At 42.3% G+C, this 26301-nt stretch overlaps 1 protein-coding gene across 2 annotated transcripts in view; it reads right to left on the minus strand.

Moving 5' to 3' along the window:
- RELL1 (RELT like 1) overlaps nt 1-26301 on the minus strand; it is a 76286-nt gene that overhangs the window by 32754 nt on the left and 17231 nt on the right. For both annotated transcript variants that reach the window (XM_018049363.1, XM_018049364.1), the window contains exon 2: nt 3210-3434. In XM_018049363.1, coding sequence (XP_017904852.1) covers nt 3210-3434 — 225 coding nt within the window. The remainder of the gene's footprint in view (nt 1-3209; nt 3435-26301) is intronic.

Consider the following 26301-nt stretch of genomic DNA (forward strand, 5'->3'; position numbering starts at 1 on the left):
CCATGTAATCTGGAAAAGTGTCTTCTCCACCCAAGCCACTCCCTCCCCGTAAACACGCACGTCCAGTTAGACAGTGCACATGCTGACCACTAAGCCAACCTACACAGCGTCTGCAGAGGATGAGAGAGAAAGGTCCCGCTTTCTGTTGACAAACATTCAGCCTTGGTTTGCTCATAAACGTACACATGACTCATCGGGCGACTGTGCTCACTCCCTGCCTCAAAGGTCAGTGGGGGTGGGAAAAACCAACAGGCCAGCAAGCTGGCAAGGAATGAAGAAGCTCCCCAACACTGCCCTTGATCCTACTTGAAGGGTTACCTCCCCCAAATGTCACACTTCTGCAAAAACTGCCCTTTGAGGTCTGAAAAGGATAAGGAGAGTTACCGACTATTCCCCAAGGCCCGAAAGGATGGTTGAAAAGTACATCTGTGGTGAAAACAGGACTTCATCTCTCAGGGTTTTCAAATACAACCCAGCAACTCCATGTGAGGAGGAAATGCTGAGACACTCTGAGGTAAATACAAAGGTACCAGCTCCTGTCATTTTTTCACTGCACTGTTCACACAATCATCTACTTAATAAACATAAACTCCAACCTCATATTAGGTTGGTGCAACAGTAATTACAATTTTGGACCCTGATTTTAAATCATTATAACTAGGCTCAGACACATCTTTAGTAATCAAAATAGGAGCCATTACACTCAAAATAGTTTTGCCAAAGAGAAATAAGCTTGTTTATTCTGGTACCATAAAAATCCGTGCTTCGGGATTTGATGAACTCCTGGAAAGCATTCTCTACCTCCTGTTGGTTGTGAAAGCATTTTCATTTTCCCTGCAAAAAGTTGTCAGGATGCTTGAAGAAGCAGTAGTTAGTTGGCTACTTGGCAGTATGGCAGATGAGACAAACTTTATAGCCCAATTCGTTCAACTTTTGAAGCGCTGGTTGTGCAACGTGCAATCAGGTGTCGCTGTGTGTTTTTTGTTAACCAATGTCAGCTGCACGCATCAGTTTTCCGTGCATCGCATCAATTTTCTGAGAATACTTCTCAGATGTAATAGTTTTTCTGGGATTCAGAAAGCTATCATGGATCAGACAGACAGAAGACCATGTGACCATGACCTTTTTGGGGGGCAAGTTTGGCTTTGGGAAGTGCTTTGGAGCGTCTTCTCCATTCAAACACTGAGCTGGTTGTTTCTGGTTGTTGTATAAAATCCACTTTTCATCGCATGTCACAATCTGATCAAGAAATGGTTTGTCGTTGTTGCATAGAATAAGAGAGGACAACACTTCAAAATGACAGGTCTTTGTTTTTTTTTTTTTGCGGTCAGCTCATGAGGCACCCCCTTATTGAGCTTTTTCACCTTTCCAATTTGCTTCAAAATACCAAATGACATAGAATGGTCAACATTGAGTTCTTCAGCAACTTCTCCTGTAGTTGTAAGAGAATCAGCTTCAAAGATCTTCTCAATTGTTTCTTGCCAACTTCAGGTGGCTGGCCACTGCGCTCCTCATCTTCAAGGATCTCATCGCCTTTGCAAAATTTCTTGAACCACCACTGCACGTTCATTAGCAGTTCCTGGGCCAAATGGATTGTTGATGTTATAAGTTGTCTCTGCTGCTTTCTGACCCATTTTGAACTCAAATAAGAAAATTTCTGTCTAACATCATTTCCATAGTCTAAAATACATATAAAATAAGCAGCAAGTAATAATTCATTAGCAAAAAACATAAAACATACACATTAAAATGATGTATAACATAACCATGTTGAAGAAAGTATTCTAATAACAAATGGCAAAGTTCAACAATGCAAAACTACAATTACTTCTGCACAACTGAATAGATTTTTCAAGATTAACTTCACAAGCAAAAGCAACAGCACTAAAATGGCGAGACCTATTCAGTTTTCCTATTGTGCTTATTAGAATCTAATTCAACAGCAACAGTAAGGGTTACTATATGAAAAAAGTGAAAGTTGCTTAGTTGTGTCTGACTCTTTGTGATCCTATGGACTGTAGTCTGACAGGCTCCTCTGTCCATAGGACTTCCCAGCCAAGATTATTGGAGTGTGTAGCCACGCCCTTCTCCAGGGGATCTTCCCGACCCAGGGATCCAACCCCAGTCTCCTGTGTCTACCAGCACTGCAGGTGGATGCTTTATCCTCTGAGCCAGGGAAGCCCAAGGGTTAATATATGCTGAGTGCCATTTGTGACAAACACCAAATGTATCTTCCCTCTAATTTCACAATACTCTTACAAGGTGAAGATTATTTCCCTCATTTAAATTAAAATTTTAATTAAATTAATAAAATTAAATTTAAGTTAAATTAAACATAGCAGTGATTTAGAGCACATTAACTTGCCCAAGGCCACAAGGTAAATAAGAGTAAATGACTTCGTAGTTATTTAATAAATGAAAGCAAAGTTTCTAACTCTAGGTGTGGTTCCTATAATATTTACAATGATGCTACACCATAGCATTTGCCTTTAAGATGGATCATTTTGTAAAAGTGCTGGTGAGGGTGTAGAGAAAAGGGAACCCTTGTGCACAGTTGGTGGAAATGTAAATTGGAACTGCCTCTATGGAAAACAATATGGATGTTCCTCAAAAAATTAAAAATAGATCTATCATATGATCCAGCAATTCCATTTCTGGGTATATACCCAAAGGAAATGAAAACAGGAAGTGAAAGTGGAAAGATATATGCACTCCTGTGTTTACTGCAGAATTATTCAAACTAGCCAAGATATGGAAACATCCTAACGTCCATCAAGGAATGAATGGATAAAGAAGATCCACTGATCAAGCAGTCAATGAGAAGAAATAGATGTTTTTCTGGAATTCTCTTTTGCTATGATCCAACAGATGTTAGCAATTTGATCACTGGTTCCTCTGCCTTTTCTGTACTATAATTATCAAACTTACAGAGAGACTAGAACTGAATGATTCCTACCCTAAAAACAACTGACAATTATGTGATAGAGGTGTTAAACATCACTACAATGGCAATCATATTACAACATATAAATGCACCAGAATAATGTGTTGCACACTTTAAATTTACATAATGTTATTACATCAAATATATTTTGATGAAAAAAATGGATCACTTGCTTTACAGAGACAGAAAACATACATGACTCATTTATTAAAAAATTGTCTGTACTCACATTCCCACACACACACAAAATAATCCAGATCTTTACCTATCTTTTCAACCTTTTCTCCTTCAACATCTTGCTCAGCTTCTGTTGTACATCGATAGCCTTTCTTCTTAAGCAGGTGGCAAATGAGGACGCCAAAGAGACCCATGACGAAGAAGACAGGGACGAGGGCATAGGCGATGTATTCCGGGTGTCCATTCCCAGCGCTGTTCGTGGGCGAGGGCGTCGTCTCGGTCTTGGAGGGTAACGGGTGGCTGCCACTGTGATCTGAGGAAGAGACACACACAGCCGCATCAGATGTCTGCTGGCGACGAGGAACTCCTGACAACTTTGGGAAATGTTCCTTTAAATGTGAGTCTGTTTCCAAAACCACAGGCCAGGCAGAGGCTGGTGGGTCCGGCAGGACAGGCACATGGGCTTGAGTTCCTTTCCTGACCCTGCTACTCATAATCTGCGCCCCCTTGGGGTAATTTTTTTTTTCAAGCTCTCCAAGCCAGCCTCTGCTTCTTTATCTGTGAGATTATCTATACAGCATGGAGTGAATGCACAGTTTCAGCAAAGGGTCCACACAATACACACACCATCACTAGGTGGTATCATAGCAGAGTCCTTAGCGGTTAAAAGCACAGACTCAGGAGACTTGGGGTCAAGTCCCAGCTCCACCACTTTGCAGCTGTGTGACTCTGGACAATGACTTCATCTCCATGCCTTGGTTTCTTATGAACAGACTTACTAATAGTAGCCAACCCACCCCTCAAGGCTTGTTATGAAGACAAAATAAATGAATACACATAAAACATCTAGAACCATTTCTACAGCAAAGCAAATGCTCAACGTCATGGCAGGCATCGTTTTAGGCATTTGTGACTTACCACTGAGCAAAACAAAGACCCTTGTCCTCATGGAGCATATGTCCCAGAAAGATTTAGTAAACTGACTGTTCTAGTGCATGAAAAAAGACAAATCCAGGATGCATCAGGTCTTGGCCTAGGAGCACACATACAAAAATGGAAGCACGTGCATCTGCGTATTTGCTTACCACCCCAAATTATCATTTATGGCATGACTGTTATATGAAAAGCACCAGCTGGGAGCTGCACAGAGAGTGGAAAACAGGAGAGCATGACCAGTGCCAACTTGGAGCCAGTAGGGCAGTGCTGGAAACAGGCACTAAACAAGTGAACACCTGGGCAGGCATGAGAGACTGGGAGAAGGTGTGCATGGGGCACTGAAAGAAACAGGAACCGTGGGGACCTATTTTACGACTTCAGAAGTAGTGCAGCTGGGAAGGGGGCATCTACGGGGGAGAAGGAGCCATTTGCTTCTGGACAAGTCAAAGTTCCACACGGACTTACAGCAGAAGCAGCGGGATATCTGGGCCCACGAGTGTGCCAGGATATACACGGAACTGAGTCGCCTCCATGAAGGAGAGAGAGGGAGAAACCGTGAGCCCAGCTCGTACAATCATAAGATTCTGCCAGTTAAGATACTGGAGAAAGAGCCGACTGTGTGGAAAACCAGCCAAGTATCAATTCACACACATAAGATGAAAAGGGAGTTATCACACAAAGGAGGGGGTCAGGAAGGATGAGGACTAAAGGAAAATGTGGGGTCTGACTGAAATGTAGTCTCGTTATTTGGGGTACTCAGATTCTGAAGTGATACAATGAGGTTTTCTGCATCACAGAGATTTACACATATTGCTTAAGAAACCCAGAAACTGGGAATCTAGATGCATTTAACAATAAACTCTCTCAAGAGTATTTTGGTGGGAAAAAAAAAACCTGTACTGTAATGATCACATAAGGACAAATACCAGGTGTGAAATGACCACATTTCATCACTGCAGCAAAAAATATCAAACAGAGAGCACAGGACAAAGGGCTCCCTCACTTTCAGATGGAAATAACCATTATCTTTGCCCATGAAAGGAAACTGCTGGTTTCTCAGGTTCTGTAAAAGGTGGCACTCTTTAAAGTATCATGAAACCTCTTGAATCTGGGGATAAGCTACATATTTATTCTGATTTCTCTCCCAAGAATATAATTAATAAATGGATGAATGAATAAAAAAGAGTACACACACACAATTCCCTAAATATATGCAAACATGTCATCCAAATTAGGGTTTAACATCAAGACTTAATTTCACTAAAAACCAGAAATATTTAACTCTCAGTAATTCTAAGCATTTTATTTATTAATTCCTTTTAAAAAATATATTCCAGGCAACAGGAATAGCTAAAGCAGGCAACATGTTAAGACTGAAAGAGTTTTACTCAGAATCATGGTCAGTTTCAATCTGGAAGTGATAATTTCTCTTTAGGAAGCAGCAGAAACAGGAATGAAAGCAGGGGGCTCAAAATTGAAGCCAGGCAGCTTCTCCTGAATCAGGTGGTTAAGAATGTGTGTTCATCATTAATTTGACCTCTAGGAAACCCTTGAAAATACTATAAATTCACAGTTTGTGATTTACAGACAGGTGTCAGTCATTTAATCTCATAATTACCACACCATGGAAAAAGCTGAGGAAGATATGACTCTGAATCAGTGAAACATGAATTACAGAGATGCACAGTAGCTAAAAGGTCAGACTGCCTAGCATACATAATTGCTTGGCCACTAACTAGGCATGTCACCTTGAATAAGTTTTTTAACTGCTCTGTGCTCAATTTCCTCATCTGTAAAACGGAATCAAAGTGATTGTACCTTTCTACAATGGTTTCAAAATGTGGCCCCAAATTCTTTGGCACTCATTGTTTTAAGCCACTAAGTTTTTTAATATAGCAAAGTAACTGGAAGACTATCTGTTAAATTCACTGTGAGGATCACACACATTTATGTGTAAAGCACTTAGAGTATTTAGGAAAAGATAAGCACTATAAAAGTGTTTATTCTTGGGCTTCCCTGTGCTCAGTTGGTAAAGAATCCGCTTGCAATGCAGAAAACCTGGGTTCAATCCCTGGGTTGGGAAGATCCCCTGGAGGAGGGCATGGCAACCCACTCCAGTGTTCTTGCCTAGAGAATCCCCATGGACAGAGGAGCCTGTCGGGCTACAGTCCACGGAGCTGCAAGGAGTCAGACATGACTGAGTAAGCACAGCACATAGAAGAGTTTAGTTACTATCTTGATAGAACTGCACTATCCAATACAGTAATCACTAACCACAAATAGCAATTTAAATTTAAGTTAATTAAAAATAGATAAAATTAAAAATCCAGTTCCTTAGGTGGACTAACCACATTTCAAGTGCTCAATAGTCATATGTGGCTAACTGGTTCATATTAGAGAGGTCAGATAAAGAAAATTTCCATCATCCCAAGAGCATCTTGACACACGTAAAAGAAGAGAGTAAAAAGCTGGCTTAAAGCTCAACATTCAAAAAACTAAGATCACGGCATTGGTTCCCATCACTCCATGACAAAAAAAAAAATGGGGAAAAAGTGGGAACAGTGGCAGATTTTATTTTCTTGGGCTCCAAAATCACTGCATATGGTGACTGCAGCCACAAAATTAAAAGACACTTGCTTCTTGGAAGAAAAGCTATGACAAACCTAGACAGCGTATTAAAAACTGAAGACATCACTTTGCCAACAAAGGTACATACAGTCAAAGCTATGGTCTTTCCAGCAGTCATGTACGGATGTGAGAGTTGGACCATAAAGAAGGCTGAGCACTGAAGAATTGATGCTTTCGAAGTGTGGTGCTGGAGAAAACTTTTGAGTGTCTTGGACAGCAAGGAGATCAAACCAGACAGTTTTAAAGGAAATCAGTCCTGAATATTCATCGGAAGGACTGATGCTGAAGTTGAAGCTCCAATACTTTGGCCACCTGATGTGAAGAGCTGACTCAATGGAAAAGACCCCGATGCTGGGAAAGATTGAGGGCAAGAGGAGAAAGCAGTGACAGAGGATGAGATGATTAGATGGCATCACTGACTCAATGAACATGCGTTCAAGCAAACTCCAGGAGATGGTGAAGGATAGGGAAGCCTGGCCTGCTGCAGTTCATGGGGTCACAAAGAGTCAAAGGTGACTGAACCAGTGAACAACAAGAAGTTATATTGTACAGCCCTGTTATAGACTACAAAGAATCATTAAAGAGCAAAAAGTTGACTGCAGAATCCTTGTTATCTACCTCAGCAATTTAAGAATAACTTTTAAATCACAAAGTAACTATTCACAATTAATGCCTAAGATCCTAGTTAACTTAGGTAGGCTTAATTGTTTCTTCAATTTACACTAATAATCTGCTTAGAGACACCATGTCCATCTTTTTTCTTCATCTTTAGCTGACTCATATTTGAATTCTGAAAAAAACTGAGTTCAAATTAATAGTAAAGGTTGTTGTAACATTATTTATAAAAAGTCAAAAATTAGCAACAACTGCATGTTTGACAATGGGATAATAAAAAAATACCTAAGTCAACCATTGACTATCCATTTGATGGAATAATATGCACCATTTAACACTATTCATGAAGATTTTGTGAAGATATGGGGACATACTTATTATCTAATAATGAATTTTAAAAGATGGATTCAAAAACCATACATATTGTAGGATCAAAACAGTGATTCTGAGTAATTGAATAATATGTTAATTATTAATTATATTTTTATGCTTTTCTGTAATTGTTTTAAATTCTTACATATGTATTATATATGTACCAAGGTGGTAGACACTTTAAAGAAAAAAAAAGATATAGAGCAGAGGTTGTGAGCCATTTGAGAGTCATGGATCACCGATCCCTTTGTAAACCTGTTGGATCCAATGGTTCCTATTTCAAAATTGTGCCTCTAAATTCTGTAAGCTCTGGACCCTAAGTTAACAGAAGTGCAAGTGAGGTGATAAGGATGATGCCCAGGCGTCTGCATGAATAACATGGTGAACACTGGTGCCATTCACTGAGATGAAAAATATCTGGAAAAAAAATCAAGTTTGAATGGTGCTATGGGTTGAATTTTGCCTCACTCTCAATACATATGTGGAAAAGGGAATGGCAAGCCACTCCAGTACTCTTGCCTGGAAAATCCCGTGGATGGAGGAGCCTGGTAGGCTGCCGTCTATGGGGTCGCACAGAGTCGGACACGACTGAAGCGACGCAGCAGCAGCAGCAGCAGCAATACATATGTGGAAGTCCTAACCCCAAGTACCTGAGAACGTGACCATATTAGGATACGGGGTCTTTTTACAAAGGTAATCAAGTCAAAATGAAGTCTTTGGGGTGGACCCTAGTCCCATGTGGCTGTTGTCCTTTAAAAACAAAAAACACACACACACAAAAAAGGAAATTTGGAGGCAAAAACATTGCATGAAGACAGAGATTAGAGTGATGCTTTGGAGAAGCCAAGGAACACCAGAGATCACCAGCAAACCACCAGAATCTATAACAGAAACATGGAACAGACAGACCCTCACAGGCCTCAGAAACAGCAACCCTGCTGACACTCATCTTGGAGTTCCAGCCTCCAGAACAATAAGACAATGAATTTCTCCTTTTTAAGTCACCCAGTGTGTGGTGTTTTGCTACAGGGGACCTAGCATATATTAGCATATACGCTAATGTACTTGCATGGAGAAGACAATACTATATGTTTTTGAACATGTCGTGATAGAGGTAAATAAGCAGGGGACCTTCAAATGGAAATACCCACTGAGCAACTGAATCTACTCCATGAGGAATTAGGAAGAGAAGCCAGGACTCTAGCTTGGAACACAGAAGAAAGAGTTTCCAGAATGAATGAGCAGTCAGCTAGGTGAGACGCTTCAGGAGAGAGCAACAAAAATGGGAAGGAAATGTAAAATGGTGCAGCCACTATGGAAAATAGTATAGAGGTTTCTTAAAAAAAAAAAAACACCAAGAATAGAACTACCATGTGATCCAGCAACCCCATTTCTGGGTGTCTAGCCAAAAGAACTGAAATAGGATCTTCTGCACTGCCACACTCTTCGCAGCATTATTTACAGTAGCCAAGCCAGGGGAACAAATGTTCTGATCTTTGAGCAGATAAAGAAATGTGACATGTACATATAATCAGATCCCATTCAGCTTTTTTAAAAAGGAGGAAATCTCACCATAAAGGACAACAAAAATGGACCTAGAAGACATTGTTGTCATTGTTGTTGCTGTTCACTCACTAACGCGTGTCCGACTCTTTGCAACCCCACAGACTGCAGCACACCAGGCTTCCCCGTCCTTCACTATCTCCTGGAGCTTGCTCAAATTCATGTCCACTAAGTCAGTGATGCCATCCAACCATCTCACCCTCTGTTGTCCCCTTCTCTTCCTGCCTTCAATCTTTCCCAGCATCAGGGTCTTTTCAAATCAGTCAGTTCTTCTCATCAGGTGGCCAAAGGACTGGAGCTTCAGCTTCAGCACCAGTCCTTCCAATCAGTATTCAGGGTTGATTTCCTTTAGGATTGACTAGTTTGATCTCCTTGCTGTCCAAGGGACTCTCAAGAAGACATGAAGCCAAGTGAAATAAGCCAGTCACAGAAGGACAATTACTGCATGATTCCATTTGTATGAGATTATCTAAAATAGTCAAATTCACAGAAAGAGCAGAATGGTGGTTTCCAGGAGCCAGGGGCAGGGAGAAATGGGCAGCTGCTATTCAATGGGGATAAAGTTTCAGTTATGCAAGATGAATAAATTCCAGATATTTGCGGTACAGCATTGTGCCCTTAGTTAACAATACTGCATTGTGCACTTAAAATTTTGTTAAGAGGGTAATTCTCATTTTAAGTGTTCTTACCACAGTAAAAAAAATAAAAATAAATTAATAAAAAGAAAAAAGAAACACCCTAAGAATAATCTTTTGAAAGAGAATTGAGAAAAACTCAAGAAAAATTGGGCCACGTAGAAGTTCACATAAGAACACATGGAAAATCTTTAATTGCTGACTTAGGAAGCAACTTGGAATTTTTTTTAAACTGTCCCCTTGTTGTGCTTTGCTATCTCTTTCTCCATAGTCTCTTGAAGTAAACTTAAAGTCCTAAACACACACATACATCGTACATAAAATGAAAAAAATACATACAATAAAACAGGAAAGAAAAACCATTCGGTGGGAGATCTTTGTGGCCTTGGAGGGAGCAGTTTTTCATAGACCAGAAGGAAAGACTAGGTTCCCTGGGCTGAGGAGCAGAAACAGCTCAGTTTGCTCTTTCTAGAAGCTCAATCTGAGCTTTAAGGGTAAGGGAGTTCACCTTCAGCATGAGGGAAAGAAATTTTTCTTTGCCTTTTTGAATTTTTTTTTCCAGCTGCACCGTGTGGCACATGATCTCTTAAATTCTCCAATCTAGGGTTGGGCCGGTCCCCAGCAGTAAAAGCATGGGGTCCTAACCACTGCACCGCCAAGGAATTCCCTGGAATTTTTTTACATGATTGAAAGCAGAGTGTTTCTTTACAGGCAGCAGAAAAGGAGCAAAAAGGATAGTCTGAGACAGTGTGTAAAGTGATGACCTTGAGGAAATGGAGGAGATGATTTCCATAAGAAGGAAGGAGGTGGATTAAAAACTCAAACAGGTAAAAGGACACCTCATTCTCCAGAGGCAGGGGGTCCATGAGTGATCCTTTAGGGTGGGCGGAAGGACCACGAATGAAAAGATGCCTGGGAGCCTCTGCTGTCTCTGAAGGTAAGAGATGGCACCTGTTGAGACCCCAGGGAAGAATAAAGGGCCTGGGGAGATGGTGAGGCTTAGTGGAGAGTCTGCAGGAATGGGAGAGGACTGCAAAGGCATTCGGGGCACAGCTGAGAAGGGCACCCCAAACCTGCAAGTGGGCTAACCCATGCAGGAGGGCCATCGGAGCAGGAAAGAAAAACAAGAGACCCAAGGGAATCAGACACCAGGGATCAGGGTCAGAAGGGAGTGTAGGCCAAAACAGAGGAAGGAAGAGGTTGGTTTAAGGTAGAAGAGTTCTAGAAGTGCTGGAAGTCTAGCTCAGACTGGTTTGTTACTCCTCTATTACTACCAACAAGAACTACCACCACCATAATTATGGAGCATTTACAAGCCACCACTAAGCTAAGCACTGACTCTTCAAAGCAAACTTCTGACACAGCTACTGGTATTCTGCCCATGCTACAAATGGGGAGAGGAAGCACAGAAAGGCCACACAGTCTTCTCAAGGTCACGCTGCTACTACACAGCAGCACCTAGATTCATGCCAGGCAGTCTAGATCCTGCCTGCATGGACGCTGCTTCCTCCTCCCTGACCTAAGGTGATCACTTACCAACTCTTCTGTTAAAATGCTAAATGCAGGTTTGCTCTTGTATTTCACAACTGAGATCAAAGGCTCCCCAGATCTCAAAACTGAGTTCCAATTAGCACAGCAGAAAGTAGGATGTTTTGAAAATTCCTACTACCAGACCTCAGAGCAGTTTCCTGGATGAACAAGTATGAAACTGAATCTGTCCTCCATCTCTGAGCTCCTACCCAATTCCCAAATCACAGCTCATCTAATGCAGGCCACAACCTTAGGTCCCTCAGCCTCTTCAAAACAAGCCCATCATCTCATCTTTAGTATCTTTAGTACCCTCCACACACACCAATAACCTCAGATATGCAGATGACACTAACCTTATGGCAGAAAGTGAAGAGGAACTAAAAAAGCCTCTTGATGAAAGTGAAAGAGGAGAGTGAAAAAGTTGCTTTAAAGCTCAACATTCAGAAAACGAAGATCATGGCATCTGGTCCCATCACTTCATGGGAAATAGATGGGGAAACAGTGGAAACAGTGTCAGACGTTATTTTTCTGGGCTCCAAAATCACTGTAGATGGTGACTGCAGCCATGAAATTAAAAGACGCTTACTCCTTGGAAGGAAAGTTATGACCAACCTAGATAGCATATTCAAAAGCAAAGACATTACTTTGCCAACAAAGGTACGTCTAGTCAAGGCTATGGTTTTTCCAGTGGTCATGTATGGATGTGAGAGTTGGACTGTGAAGAAAGCTAAGCACCGAAGAATTGATGGTTTTGAACTGTGGTGTTGGAGAAGACTCTTGAGAGAGTCTTGGACTGCAAGGAGATCCAACCAATCCATCCTAAAGGAGACCAGTCCTGGGTTTGAAAGGACTGATGCTGAGGCTGAAACTCCAATACTCTGGTCACCTCATGCAAAGAGTTGACTCATTGGAAAAGACCCTGATGCTGGGAGGGATTGGGGGCAGGAGGAGAAGGGGACAACAGAGGATGACATGGTTGGATGGCATCACCGACTCGATGCACATGAGTTTGGGTGAACTCTGGAAGTTGGTGATGGACAGGGAGGCCTGGCGTGCTGCAGTTCATGGGGTCGCAAAGAGTCAGACACAACTGAGCGACTGAACTGAACTGGCACACACCAAAAGCCACTGAAACAGGGAGTGTCTCAGCTCTTACTAATAAACATGATTCCCTTCCACAACATCACAAGTCGTGTCCAACAAAAGCCAGGGGTTATCAAAATCCTTTGGGTTTTTCCTAGACCCAGTCAGGTTGTCTTAATTCACTGTATTTTGAGGACACATTAGTATTGAGTTTTGCCAAGATCCTATTGACAAAGTCACAAAAGAAAGCAATAAACTGAGGAAGAGGTATGAGGAATGGCTCAAAGTCAAACCCCCAAAATCAAAAGCAGTTTTCTAGCCTGGTTTCCAATAACACTTAAGTTTCCAACTGACCCCAATGGTAACAGGAGCTGAGAAGCAATGGCACAGAAATGGCATTCCTCAAACCCAGTGGGCATAACTCAAGGGTTGCTAAAATAATGGGGAAGACAGTGATAACCTGAGACTCCAGATAAGGAGGCCCTCGTGACTCCTCCTAAGCAGCTTCATTCCAGCCAGGGCCAAGAGCATTTTGATGGTTCTGATAGCAATATTATCAGGAAAGGGGTATGTTCTCAGAAGCTTGGGTTACCCAACAACTCTGTGATGGGAGAAAAGGACTTGGCTAGAAAGTAGATAGCCTACCCAGCTTCGTTGGAACGTTGCTTTTAAACACACTCACACACCACCCCCCCCCCCTTTTTTTTTCCAGCAAAAACATTCAAATCACAGGATCCAAAAGTCTATTTTGGACTACATTACTGACTAGGAGGGCAAAATTTGCATTTCTCTAGAGGGGTTTTTCTTCCAGCTTTGCCCTGTCTGCTTCTGTGATTCACCTCTCTGTGCCTCAGATTGGTCAACTGGAATATTAAGTGCTGGTGCCAATGTCCTTGGTTCTTGACATTCCATACTCAGCCTTCTTCAGCTCCATCCACAATTCACAAACCTACCCTCCTGTGTCCACAAGGCAAAATCCCCAAAATTCTAAAGATGAGAAGTCTTATACCTCATTTCACAGCAAAACTCAATCTGACAAACTCATTGGTAGCAAAACTTGATCTGATATGAGGTTATTTACAACCTCTACTCCACTGAGTCTGCTGCACAAATATGAATATACTTGATGAGACCTCGCAAAGGGGCTTAGGCCACGGGGCTCAAGGGTTTTTGATGGTCACAGTCCTATGAGGTGGGTATTCATTAGAGAGAGGAACTGGAGGTGGGGGAGGGTCTGTCCCTTGCCCGGGGTCACAAGGTTGGAAACTAGTAAGAGCCTGGAGGAAAAGCCAAGCAGATCTCATTTCAGGACAATGCTCATAGCCAGTTCACACACGGCCTCTCAATCCTACTCTGGCTGAGCTAAGATCTATTAGCTCCTGAAAAACAACCTCCTTTATTAAGCTAATTGTTTAAACACAGTTTAAATCAATTATGTACACAATGAAAGGGCAAAATGCAGAGCAAATTCTACAAAATAAAATCATTCCAAATTATTTCTATTTTTGGCTACAGAGATAACCAAAGCCATGGAGCTCTTAAGAGACATCACTCCCACCCCCCAAACCACTGACTAAGACACAGCATTTGCCCAAAGCTTAAAATGTATGAAGAGAACAGATGAGCTTATATGGAAATTGGAAAACAATGAACTTCAGTGTATAAATAAGTCCTAAATTTTGTAGTGAAACTTCAGGCAGCTACCAGTTTCCAAACGCCTCCCAGATAGACAGCTGCGACAGCCCACCCTCCCCCACTCCACAGCTGTGACAAGACAGGAAGGGGACACCCAGATAGGACCCACTTGCCCAGAGGTCACTCACCCATGACACAAAATCGCTCCCAATGCGTACAGTCACCTTTACCTTGTTGAGTTGCTTGAAATGCTATCCTGATACTGGAAGATTCTCTTTTCCAATTTTACTTTTTTATTTTTAATTGGAGGACAATTGCTTTACAATGTTGTGTTAGTTTCTGCTGTACTTGATTCTGGACAGCAAAAACCACTCTAGGACAGATGGAGGTCCAGAAAGCCTTCCTCAGAAAAACACGCATAAATCAGCAATGTCTGGTTGTGAACCCCTGATTGACATGTGCGTTTGGCTAAGAGGTCTCTGAGGTTTCTCTCATACCCGTGAGAGACCAGCTGCACGCTGTGCTGTGCTTAGTCGCTCAGTCGTGTCTGACTCTTTTCGACCCTATGGACTGCAGCCCACCAGGCTCTTCTGTCCATGGGATTCTCCAGTCAAGAATACTGGAGTGGATATTCTTCTTGGAGAATATCTTCTATCCCTTCTCCAGGGGATCTTCCTGACCCAGGAATCGAACTGGGGTCTCCTGCATTACAGGAGGATTCTTTACCATCTGAGCTACCAGGGAAGCCCCAGCTGCACCCTAAACGATGCTAAAATGGAGTGCTCAGGGTAGCAGGAGCACCCCCAGGATCCAGAGACAGGCATTAAGCATGGGAGAGGAACACCCAAGAATTCAACATACCAGGAAAGCTCACCAGGAAAGCTCCTCGCCTCCCCCAGTACTTGGCTAAATGTGGCTTCAAAGAGCTTTTGTTAGAAATAATAGGACAAAATGAGGTTTGTAAACCTGATGGCAGTCTGGTTCCAGATTTTAAACAATAAAAATTTTAAATCAGCAATAAAGGCTATTTTGAGGACAACAGGAAAATGGATTAGACAGTATTACAGACTTACTGTTTATTTTCTTAGCTATGATGATGGTGCTGTGGTTATGTGGAAGGAAGTCCTCAGTCCTACAAAATGATAGCAGAGGGATTTGGGGGAAATGCAACACTATCTACAACTTGATTTCAAAGAGTTCAGCCAAAAAAAGTAGGTAAATGGATGGATGGACAGGTGGACAGGTAGGGTGAGCAAGTGAATATGGCAAAATGCTGAATCCAAGTGGTTCATACAGCAGTCCATTTTACTTTTCACCTTCTCTGTAATAATAAAGTTCTCTAAGTCCTATGTTGTCACTTTTTAAATAGCCTTTGTGAGAGCCTAATTATTATTTTTAATGGGAAAATGCATTTCAATTTCTAGCGTACTTTCCAATTACTCAAAACGGAATGTCTGGAGCATAATCCCTCCTTAAGCTGCAGTTTCATTGTATAAGTGCCATAGGAGGTGAGAAGGGAAGTATTATAATTAGTGTGGATCCAAGAAGAAAACAGACTTTATATTAGGTTTCAAAAGAAAAACTGAATTTGGCTGGACAAAAAGGAAATAAACATTCTTGACAAGCAGGAGGTTGGGAGGACAAAACTGAATTACTCTTGAACCCCAGGTAGCACCCAGAACAAAGGACTGAAACTGCGGTGACGTCAATATAAAGATACAAAAATACTTTAAAATAACGCCGCAAACTGTAAATATTTGCCATTCCAGGTTTCCATTTAAACTAGAATGGGAAAACCAACTCTGCAGAGTAAAAGTTCCTAGCATTCTCCATAACTGTCTCAGATTTACCGTTTAAAGCGATTTCTTAAGGCCACAGAATTTTCTGACCAAACACAACCTTTCAAGGGCACCAAAAGACTGAGTACAGAAAACAACTACAGCCTCATAGCTACACCTTGGGAAGGGATTCAGTTTAGGACACAGATGTTCTGAGAAGCCAAGGAGCTCAACATCTAGATTCTTCCCGAATCTTCCAGAATACCTCAAAGGTTTACATTCAGACAACACAGAAGGTTCATCTAACCTGAGCTCACCCCCATGGGGTAAAGTCAGCTGCCAGTGTCCACAGTGGGACACAGGCCAGGAGGCCACCCACCATGCCTCTGAGACAGAAAAGGCTGAGGAGTTCTGAGGGGAGCCCAAGGGTGGGCACATCATGGGGTGCTCTGAGAGGGGTGGTGTTGTTGTTCAGTCACTCAGTCATGTCCGACTCTTTGCCACCCCATGGACTGCAGCATGCCAGGCTTCCCTGTCCTTCACCATCTCCTGGAGCTTGCTCAAACTCGTATCCACTGAGCTGGTGATGCCATCCAACCAGCTCATCTTCTGTCATCCCCTTTTCCTGCCTTCAATTTTTCCCAGCATCAAGGTCTTTTCCAATGAGTTGGCTCTCCACATCAGGTGGCCAAAGTATTGGAGCTTCAGCATCAGTCCTTCCAATGAATATTTAGGACTGATTTCCTTTAGGATATCCCAAGGAAAAGAAAGGCAAAAAAGCAAAATGGCTGTCTGAGGAAGCCTTACAAATAGCTGTGAAAAGAAGAGAAGTGAAAAGCAAAGGAGTAAAGGAAAGATATACCCATTTGAATGCAGAGTTACAAAGAATAGCAAGAAGAGATAAGAAAGCCTTCCTCAGTGACCAGTGCAAAGAAATAGAGGAAAACAATAGAACGGGAAAGACTAGAGATCTCTTCAAGAAAATTAGAGATACCAAGGGAACATTTCATGCAAAGATAGGCTCAATAAAGGACAGAAATGGTATGGATCTAACAGAAGCAGAAGATATTAAGAAGAGGTGACAAGAATACACAGAGGAATTGTACAAAAGAGATCTTAAAGACCCAGATGATCAAGATGGTGTGATCACTCACCTAGAGCCAGATATCTTGAAATGTGAAGTCAGGCGGGCCTTAGGAAAAGCATCACTACAAACAAAGCTAGTGGAGGTGATGAATTCCAGCTGTGCTATTTCAAATCCTAAAAGATGATGCTGTGAAAGCGGTGCACTCAATATGTCAAAAAATTTGGAAAACTCAGCAGTGGCCACAGGACTGGAAAAGGTCAGTATTCATTCCAATCCCAAAGAAAGGCAATACCAAAGAATGCTCAAACTACCGCAGAATTGCACTCATCTCACACGCGACTTCACTTTCACTTTTCACTTTCATTCATTGGAGAAGGAAATGGCAACACACTCCAGTGTTCTTGCCTGGAGAATTCCAGGGATGGTGGAGCCTGGTGGGCTGCCGTCTATGGGGTCGCACAGAGTCGGACATGACTGAAGCGACTTGGCAGCACCAGCAGCGGCAGCACAGTAATGCTAGCACAGTAATGCTAGCAAATTAATGCTCAAAATTCTCCAAGACAGGCTTCAACAATACTTGAACTGTGAACTTCCAAGATGTTCAAGCTGGTTTTAGAAAAGGCAGAGGAAGCAGAGATCAAATTGCCAACATCCACTGGATAATCATAAAAGCAAGAGAGTTCCAGAAAAACATCTACTTCTGCTTTATTGACTATGCCAAAGCCTTTGACTATGTGGATCACCACAAACTGTGGAAAATTCTGAAAGAGATGGGAATACCAGACCACCTGACCTGCCTCTTGAGAAACCTGTGTGCAGTTCAGGAAGTAACAGAACTGGACATGGAACAACAGACTGGTTCCAAATAGGAAAAGGAGTACATCAAGGCTGTATATTGTCACCCTGCTTATTTAACTTATATGCAGAGTATGTCATGAGAAATGCTGGGCTGGATGAAGCACAATCTGGAATCAAGATTGCTGGGAGAAATAGCAATAACTTCAGATATGCAGATGACACCACCCTTATGGCAGAAAATGAAGAAGAACTAAAGAACCTCTTGATGAAAGTGAAAGAGCAGAGTGAAAAGTTGGCTTAAAACTCAACATTCAGAAAACAAAGATCATGGCACCCGGTCCCATCACTTCACGGCAAATAGATGGGGAAACAGTGAAAACAGCAGCAGACTTTATTTTGGGGGGCTCCAAAATCACTGCAGATGGTGACTGCAGCCATGAAATCAAAAGACACTTGCTCCTTGGAAGAAAAGCTATGACCAACCTAGACAGCATATTAAAACACACAGACATCACTTTGCCAACAAAGGTCTGTCTAATCAAAGCTATGGTTTTTCTAGTAGTCATATATGGATGCGAGAGTTGGACTATAAAGAAAGTTGAAAGTTGAAGAATTGATGCTTTTGAACTGTGGTGTTGGAGAAGATTCTTAAGAGTTCCTTGGACTGCAAGGAGATCCAACCAGTCCATCCTAAAGGAAATCAGTCCTAAATATTCATTGGAAGCACTGATGTTGAAGCTGAAGCTCCAATATTTTGGCCACCTAATGCAAAGAGCTGACTCATTGGAAAAGACCCTGATGCTGGGAAAGATTGAAGGTGGGAGGAAAACGGGACAACAGAGGATGAGATGGTTCGATGGCATCACCAACTCAACAGATATGAGTTTGAGTAAACTCCAGGAGTTGATGATGGACAGGGAGGACTGCTGCAGTCACAAAGAGTCAGAAATGACTGAGTGAGTGAACTATACTGATCCTTTAGGATTGACTGGTTGGATCTCCTTGCAGTCCAAGGGACTCTCAAGAGCCTTCTCTAATACCACAGTTCAAAATCATCAATTCTTCGGCATTCAGCCTTCATTATGGTCCAACCCTCATACCCATACATGACTACTGGAAAAACCATAGCTCTGACTACATGGACCTTTGTTGGCAAAATAATGTCTCTGCTTTTTAATACACTGTCTAGGATTGTCTTAGCTTTTCTTCCAAGGAGCAAGTGTCTTTTAATTTTGTGGCTGCAGTCACCATCCATAGTTAGAGCCCAATAAAATAAAGTCTGTCACTGTTTCATGGTTTTCCCATCTATTTGCCATGAACTGATGGGATCGGATGCCATGATCTTAGTTTTCTGAATGTTGAGAGACGAGTATAAATGAGGGTAATGCCCAAGGTGCTGTGGGGCCCAGGAGAGCACAGCAATTTGGACCCCTGCTGAATCCCCCTCCTCTTCTCCTATTCTCTTGCCCTTTCCTCGTCTCTTTCTTTTGCTATTTTCACGGTTGTCCATTTGGGGAGTTTTTTAAGTCTTTAGTTATTGTAGCACTGTCAGTCTCTTGAAAATGGGCTGCGTGGCTAGAGGACAGGAGTGGAGTGAGACTTTGTAGACCTTCCTGGGCCTTTCAAATCATAAACTCTGGGGCTTCCCTGGTGACTCAGTGCTAAAGAATCCAGCTGCCAATGCAGGGGACACAGGTTTGATCCCTGACCTGGGAAGATCCCATATGCCGTGGAGCAACTAGGGCTGTGTGCCCCGACTACTGAGCCTGTGCTCCAGAGCCCAAGAGCCACAACTACTGAAGCCTGCACGCCCTGCAGTCTGTGCTCCACAACCAGAGAAGCCGCCACAATAAGCCTGTGCACCGCAAGGAAGAGTATCCTCTGCTCACTGCAACTAGAGAAAAGCCCATGCATCGTGAGGACCCAGCACATCCAAAAATAAATGAATAAAAGTATTTTTTAATTGTAAATTATATCCACAAGAAAGAAGTATAATTTATTTAAAGACATTCTTGATATGACTGCAAAACAATGGGACTTCAGAAATTTAGTATTCACTTCAGATTCTTTTCTAAAGGTGGCATGTTATAAAGAATGAGTTGCTATAAGAAGGTAGCCATAAGGCAGCGTTTACCTAGTGTCTGCAGTGCTCCAGGAAGTGTTCTATCAACAGATGCTTCATACACAATCCCATTTCATTTTCACAACATCCGTAAGGTAGGTTATCTCATTGCCCCCAAGTGCAGATGAGGCTCACATAGGTTCAATATACATGGGGTTCAATAACAAGTCCTAACATGTGGTGGGACAGGATTTGAGCCAGGCCATGTGATCCCAAAGCCCCACACTTTCAGCCACATTGTCTAACAGTGTCTGGAAGAATGGGGATTGGTTTTTGGCTTTACCTAGTAAGCGGCACATGCCTCACAGTAACAGGTGGGTTAAACCATCACAATTGACCAGAGAGCTGGGCTGAGACCCACGTCCAAATTCATCCACTCAAATGCCCTAAAGCTGCTTCTCTCCAAATGACCCTATTATGTGTGATAAACACTGGAATCTACATGCATCTTGTTAAGTGTAACAATCGTCTTCATGAAAAAGGATTAAAGTCAGTGAAAGAAGTATGACATTTGTATTGACTTTATTTTTAAAAAATTCTCAGCAGCTTAAATTGTCCCAGTATTAATTTTAACTACAAAAAAGCAAAAGATCACTCTATAGTAGAACTCTATCTGATTCCTCCTTAACTATTCTATTATGAAAATAAAAGGAAGACTTGTTCCTATCTGTTGAAAAGCATCTTGTTCACAGTGTACATTTTCACATTATTCCTCACAAACCATTTTACTTAGAAGCAATTCTATAGCCATCACAAACATAATTTGTGCTAACAATGTTCGTTACATGGCATCCAAAAATCAAGAAGAAAGAAAGAAGAAAAGAAGGAAGGAAAAATAGAAAAGGACAAAGAATCTTCAATCATACATATTACTAGCTAGAGACACTGTATAGGATATAAAAGTTTCCACGCAGATGACACGATCCTTTCATTGTTTTATCTGAAACCTCTAATCCCAAGAAGGTAAACAAAAGGGTGGATGAGATTCTCACTTTGCAAATAAATCAGTGGTGTAACATGACATCACTGGGGAGAGGCAGAGAAATAAGCCAAGTAGAAAAACGAACACTCAGAGCCTCTAACAGCCTCTCCAACCACTTTACTACAAACACATGGTTGGGCATACAGTAGCCAATGTTAAGAAACCCAACAGAGGTGACAGAATTCACAGGAAAAGCCCAATTTAAGTCAAACATGCCTATTTCCCCAAGTAGTAGGGAAAAGATCCTTTTGTTGAACGCCTAACCCCACCACAATTCCTGGAACACAGTTTTGCTGTGCTATGCTTAGTCGCTAGTTGTGTCTAACTCTGTGCAACCCCGTGGACGCCCACCAGGCGCCTCTGCCCATGGGATTCTCCAGGCAAGAATACTGGAGTGGACTGCCATGCCCTACCCCAGGGTATCTTCCCAGCCCAGTTGGCAGCACTTTAAACATTTGCCACACAGAACCTGTGAATCATGAAAGCAGATTCCATCCTCCCAGAGGGGCTCCTCAATTACTGAGCAAGCATCCCCTTTCACTGAGGCTATTTGATGGAACAGAATGGCCAATGTACTTGTGTCTGCATTTGCCAAATACTTACAGCTTTTAAAAACATATATAAATAGGTTCTTGTCAGAGCTTGGATGACTGATCCACCCTGCAGCTTTACCCACTTATTAGGTAAGCCCTTTCCAAAAGGTATACATATACTAGCAAGCTCCTGTATTCTTCAAAATCAACAGAAGTTTCCTGTTAGCCAACATTCAAAGGAAGGCCCACAAAGAGCAGTAGGTACCCTGACACGCCCTCACCAAAGGCACTGCCCTCTTCCACAGGGGCCTGATCCCAGCAGATCTGTTCCTGCACACTCCTCACCAGCGCCAAAGCAGGCACTAGGTCAGGAATTATTCAAAATATGGGAGGAAGCTAACCTGCAAGTGCCAGGATAAAACCACCAAATGGGAAAAAGAGAGGCCAGGATGGCCTATTTCTGGCAAACACTGCAAGACAGGGATCCAGGGAGGAAGGGGTTTCCTTAGGAACCAGGGATTCCCTGGAGCTCCACAGAGAGGGCACTGACTTGGAGGACCAGGCTTCCAGGAACTAGGTCCCTGAGTTTCTGGGTACAACCAGCCCCTGCCAGGGTGGGAGTCCAGCCAAGTAATTTCCACTGCGCAGAAGACAACACTTACTAACCACGTGGGAAAATAAGGGGTGTTGCCGAACTGGCTGGTGCTAGTAAGCAAGGGCTTCAGGAGGGAAGACTACTCCGTGCCCAGCCCTACAGAGAGAGAGGGAGATACTGACAGATTTTCAGGGAGTGTGTTGGGGGTTCACCATCCCACTTCCAGAGCCTCTGGGATGCTCCACCACTCTATCACGAACTGCTAACAGCGGCAAACCTTTACCGAGTGCTTACATATGAGCCTGGCATCTTTACTTGCATTTCTTTTTTTTTTTAATCTTCAGGACTCTTAGGTGTTACAATGAAACCCATTTCAGAAATGTAGGCATTAAAGAACAATGTATTGAAGTCAAAGTCACTCATCTGGGGAACCGCCAGGATTTGAACCAAGGTCTGCTGCAAGCACAGCATGAGCTCTCAACCAAAGCTGCTCCCTAGAAAGAAAGGAGGCAAAGCAAAAGCAAGTCTTTTCTTGGCTGCACTGTGTTCATTCAACTTGCTTCCTGGCTGTGAGACCCCAGGCAAGTCCATTAACTTCCCAGTACCTCAGTTTCCTCACCTCTAAAATGCAGATAATAACAGAATGGTTTCTGAACAGGAAATGAAATCAACTCGGGTTTAGGAGAGGTCTTTGTGCAGAGTAAGCGCTCAGTAAACGTTATCAAACCAGTTCAAGGAAATCAACCCTGAACATTCACTGGAAGGACTGGTGCTGAAGCTGACGCTCCAATACTTTGGCCACCAGATGTGAAGAGCCGGCTCTTTGGAAAAGACCCTGATGCTGGGAAAGACCGAGGGCAGGAGGAGAAGGGCACGACAGAGGATGAGCTAGTTGGATGGCATCACCAACTCAATGGACATGAGTTTGAACAAACTCCAAGAGACAGTGAAATACAGGGATGCCGGGCATGCTGCAGCCCATGGGGTCTCAGAGAGTTGGACATGACTGTGAGGCCGAACAACAACAAAACATTATCCAGCATGGCAGTGATGCTTATTATCAGTGGTAATAAGTGTAAACACTGCTATCCTCACAAAGTTCCCAGCTCCAGCTGGAAACACAAAGCCAGGAGACAGGAAACTGAAACTAAAGAACATGAGCCTGACTGGAGGGCAATGTTAAGTGAGGGGAACAGAGCAATACCTTACGCCCTGAAAGTGAGGAAGCAGCCGCCCTAGGAGGCACTCTCAGGGCCCATCTTCAGCTCCCACAACACTGACATCAGTCCAACTTCTCTTCCTTCCAGGAACAGGAAGCAGGTAACGATTAAACAGAAAACTACAGGAGTCCTAAACACAGGGTTTTTCCAATTAGTCACAGGTTAGGTCAGGCAGTGTTCCTGCTGGACAGGCATGTGGCCAGCCTTCTGGGAACATGGGAACTGGCGAGCAGAGGTGGTATATGTGGAAGGTCACGGTCCAGTCCCTGCAGGGAAGTCACGAGTCCTTTGACGCAAAGTCTCCCCTGGGCCTGTTAGAGCAAAGGGAAAAGGAACTAGGATGTTTTCTATCCTAGATGGCTTCAGAAAAGGCAGAGTCAAGATTAAACAAGTGCAATTAGGAAAACCCTAGATATAGAGAATCTGATTTCGAAGGGGAAGAAATGAACGTCAAAGAGTAGGACACAACTGAGCGACTTCACTTTCACTTTTCATTTTCATGCACTGGAGAAGGAACTGGCAACCCACTCCAGTATTCTTGCCTGGAGAATCCCAGGGACAGAGGAGCCTGGTGGGCTGCCGTCTATGGGGTCGCACAGAGTCAGACACGACTGACGTGACTTAGCAGCAGCAGCAGCCTGAACTCAAATAAGAACTCTGAAAACCAGGAGCAAAGGTTAGACACAGAGAAAAATTCTATAAATAATAGTCACATACTGATGCATAGTATCAGTGCTTTGTATAATTACTAGACCAAGCACTTCACAGGTATGAACTTGCTTAACCCTTACAATAATCCTACGAGGCAGGCACTATCGTTTTCAACTCCATCTTTCAGATATGAAAACCACAGCACAGAAAGGTCAAGTAACTTATGCCAAGTCACACAGGTAGCAAGCAGCAGTGGTGAGTTTTTAATCCAGGCAGCCTGTCTCCAGAGCCCCAAACTCTGCTCTATTGCTTGTGAGAGTTAACAGTTTTAATATTCAGTAAAGTTCCACAAAATGGGATTATCCATTGCTCATCTCTATGGTGAGTTAGAGTCTTGAGTAGAAAAATCTATGGGTAATCATTACTCATCCAATTCAGTAATAAACCAAAAGTGAGAGAATGGTGAATCACCTATTGGGAAGACAAGGTGCATTTAAGTTATATTCTCTCCTGGTCAATTTATCTCTTTTTTTTTTTTTTTTACTTTAAGTACTAATTTTTAAAAGAATTCCTACTATGACTTACAAGAAGCAAATCAAAAAAGCCATCTGATCTGCATTCAACACTGTTGAAACTGCTGATTACTTACTGAAATTTCTAAACTTCCCTTTGACTTTTAAAACAATAGGAACTTTTTGCCTAAAGGGATCAGATTTGCCATACCCCTTTGCCCAAAATGATCGCAATTGTTAATGAAAAATATTAAGTGAAGGAATAAACATAAAGTCGTATTTTGAGCTAACATGATCTCTGTTTTTATTGAAAGAAAAAAAATACCAAACTGTTTACATTAGTTATCTCTGAGTAGTAAGATTATAGATTATTTTTTTCTTTTTATTATTTTGTATCTTTTGTGGGTGGAATTTGGGAGTATTTATTTTCTTTTCTGACTTTTAACATTTTTTAAAATGTCCTGATGACAGTCACTACAGTTGTTGGCTTTTTTTTCCCACTCCAAGTAGAAAGTTAGTAAAGAACATTCATTCCTATTAAGTTGAACCCTATGAAACGGTTGTCACTGTAGATGGAAAACTGGTAATTTCACACGGCTTATCCAAATAGTAATAGTAATACTATAGAGGTAAACCAAAATACTGAACATTGCTTAGTAAGGAGACCACCTTAACTGCAGTCCATAATATTTACATACTAGCTATCCCACTGACTGAAGGCAGAGAAAGTGCTATGCAATCTTTGGTCTACACCTCAGGAGGGAAGATTCAACAGAAACCACAGAGTAGTGTAACTTCTACTTTTATTACACTATAAAACACAATGTAAATACATAAATAAAATTGCACAGGCCTGATAATTCTCTTTCTTTCCCACTATACTTTTTTTTAAATCAGTTTTTCTTTTTCTTTATTTTTGGCTGTGCTGGGTCTTCCTTGCTGTGCCGGCTTTTCTGGTTGTGATGAATGGGGACTACCCTTCCTGGCAGTGCACTGGCTTTCCATTGTGGTAGCTTTTCTTGTTGTGGAGCATGGCTAGAGCACACAGGCTTCAGTATTTTCAGTATTTGTGGTAGAAGGGCTCAGTAATTGCAGCTCCCAGGCTCTAGAGCACAGGCTCAATAGTCATGGGCCATAGGCTTGGTTGCTCCGCAAAATGGGGGATCTTTCTAGATCAGGAATTGAACCTGTGTCTCCTGCATTGGCAGGTGGATTCTTTACCACTGAGCCAGTGGGGAAGCCCCACTATACTTTTTTTTAAAGCCTCTTCAGTCTTTAAATAGTAAACAACCATAATTTCAAAGAGATTATTACAGCCAAAATGTTTTAATATTATGAACTGATGTTTCCCAATAGGAAAGACGACTATTTCATTTCCCAACAGCCAATTCTCCATCACCAACTGGGTGTCCTGCAAGGCAGTTCATTCTGACAACAGCTCCCTGTAGTTAGTGCAAACCCCACAGGTTGAAGGGCTCAGTCCCACGAGGACCACACCCATTTGAGACACCAACTGCAAATAGCATCTACCAATTTAACCGAAATGCAGTACTTGGGTATAATCTCAAAAACAACAGAATGATCTCTCTTCATTTCCAAGGCAAACTATTCAATATCACACTAATCCAAGTCTATGCCCCAATCAGTAATGCCAAAGAATCTGAAGTTAAATGGTTTTATGGAGACCTAAAAGACCTTCTAGACTAACACCAAAAAAGATGTCCTTTTCATCACAGGGGACTAGAATGCAAAAGTAGGAAATCAAGAGATGCGTGGAATAACAAGCCAGTTTGGCCTTGGAGTACAAAGCAGGGCAAAGGCTAACAGAGTTTTGCCAAGAGAACGCATTTGTCATAGCAAACATCCTCTTCCAACAACACAAGAGAAGACTCTACACGTTACATC

Source organism: Capra hircus, chromosome 6, assembly GCF_001704415.2.
Source record: "Capra hircus breed San Clemente chromosome 6, ASM170441v1, whole genome shotgun sequence".
NCBI lineage: Eukaryota > Metazoa > Chordata > Mammalia > Artiodactyla > Bovidae > Capra > Capra hircus.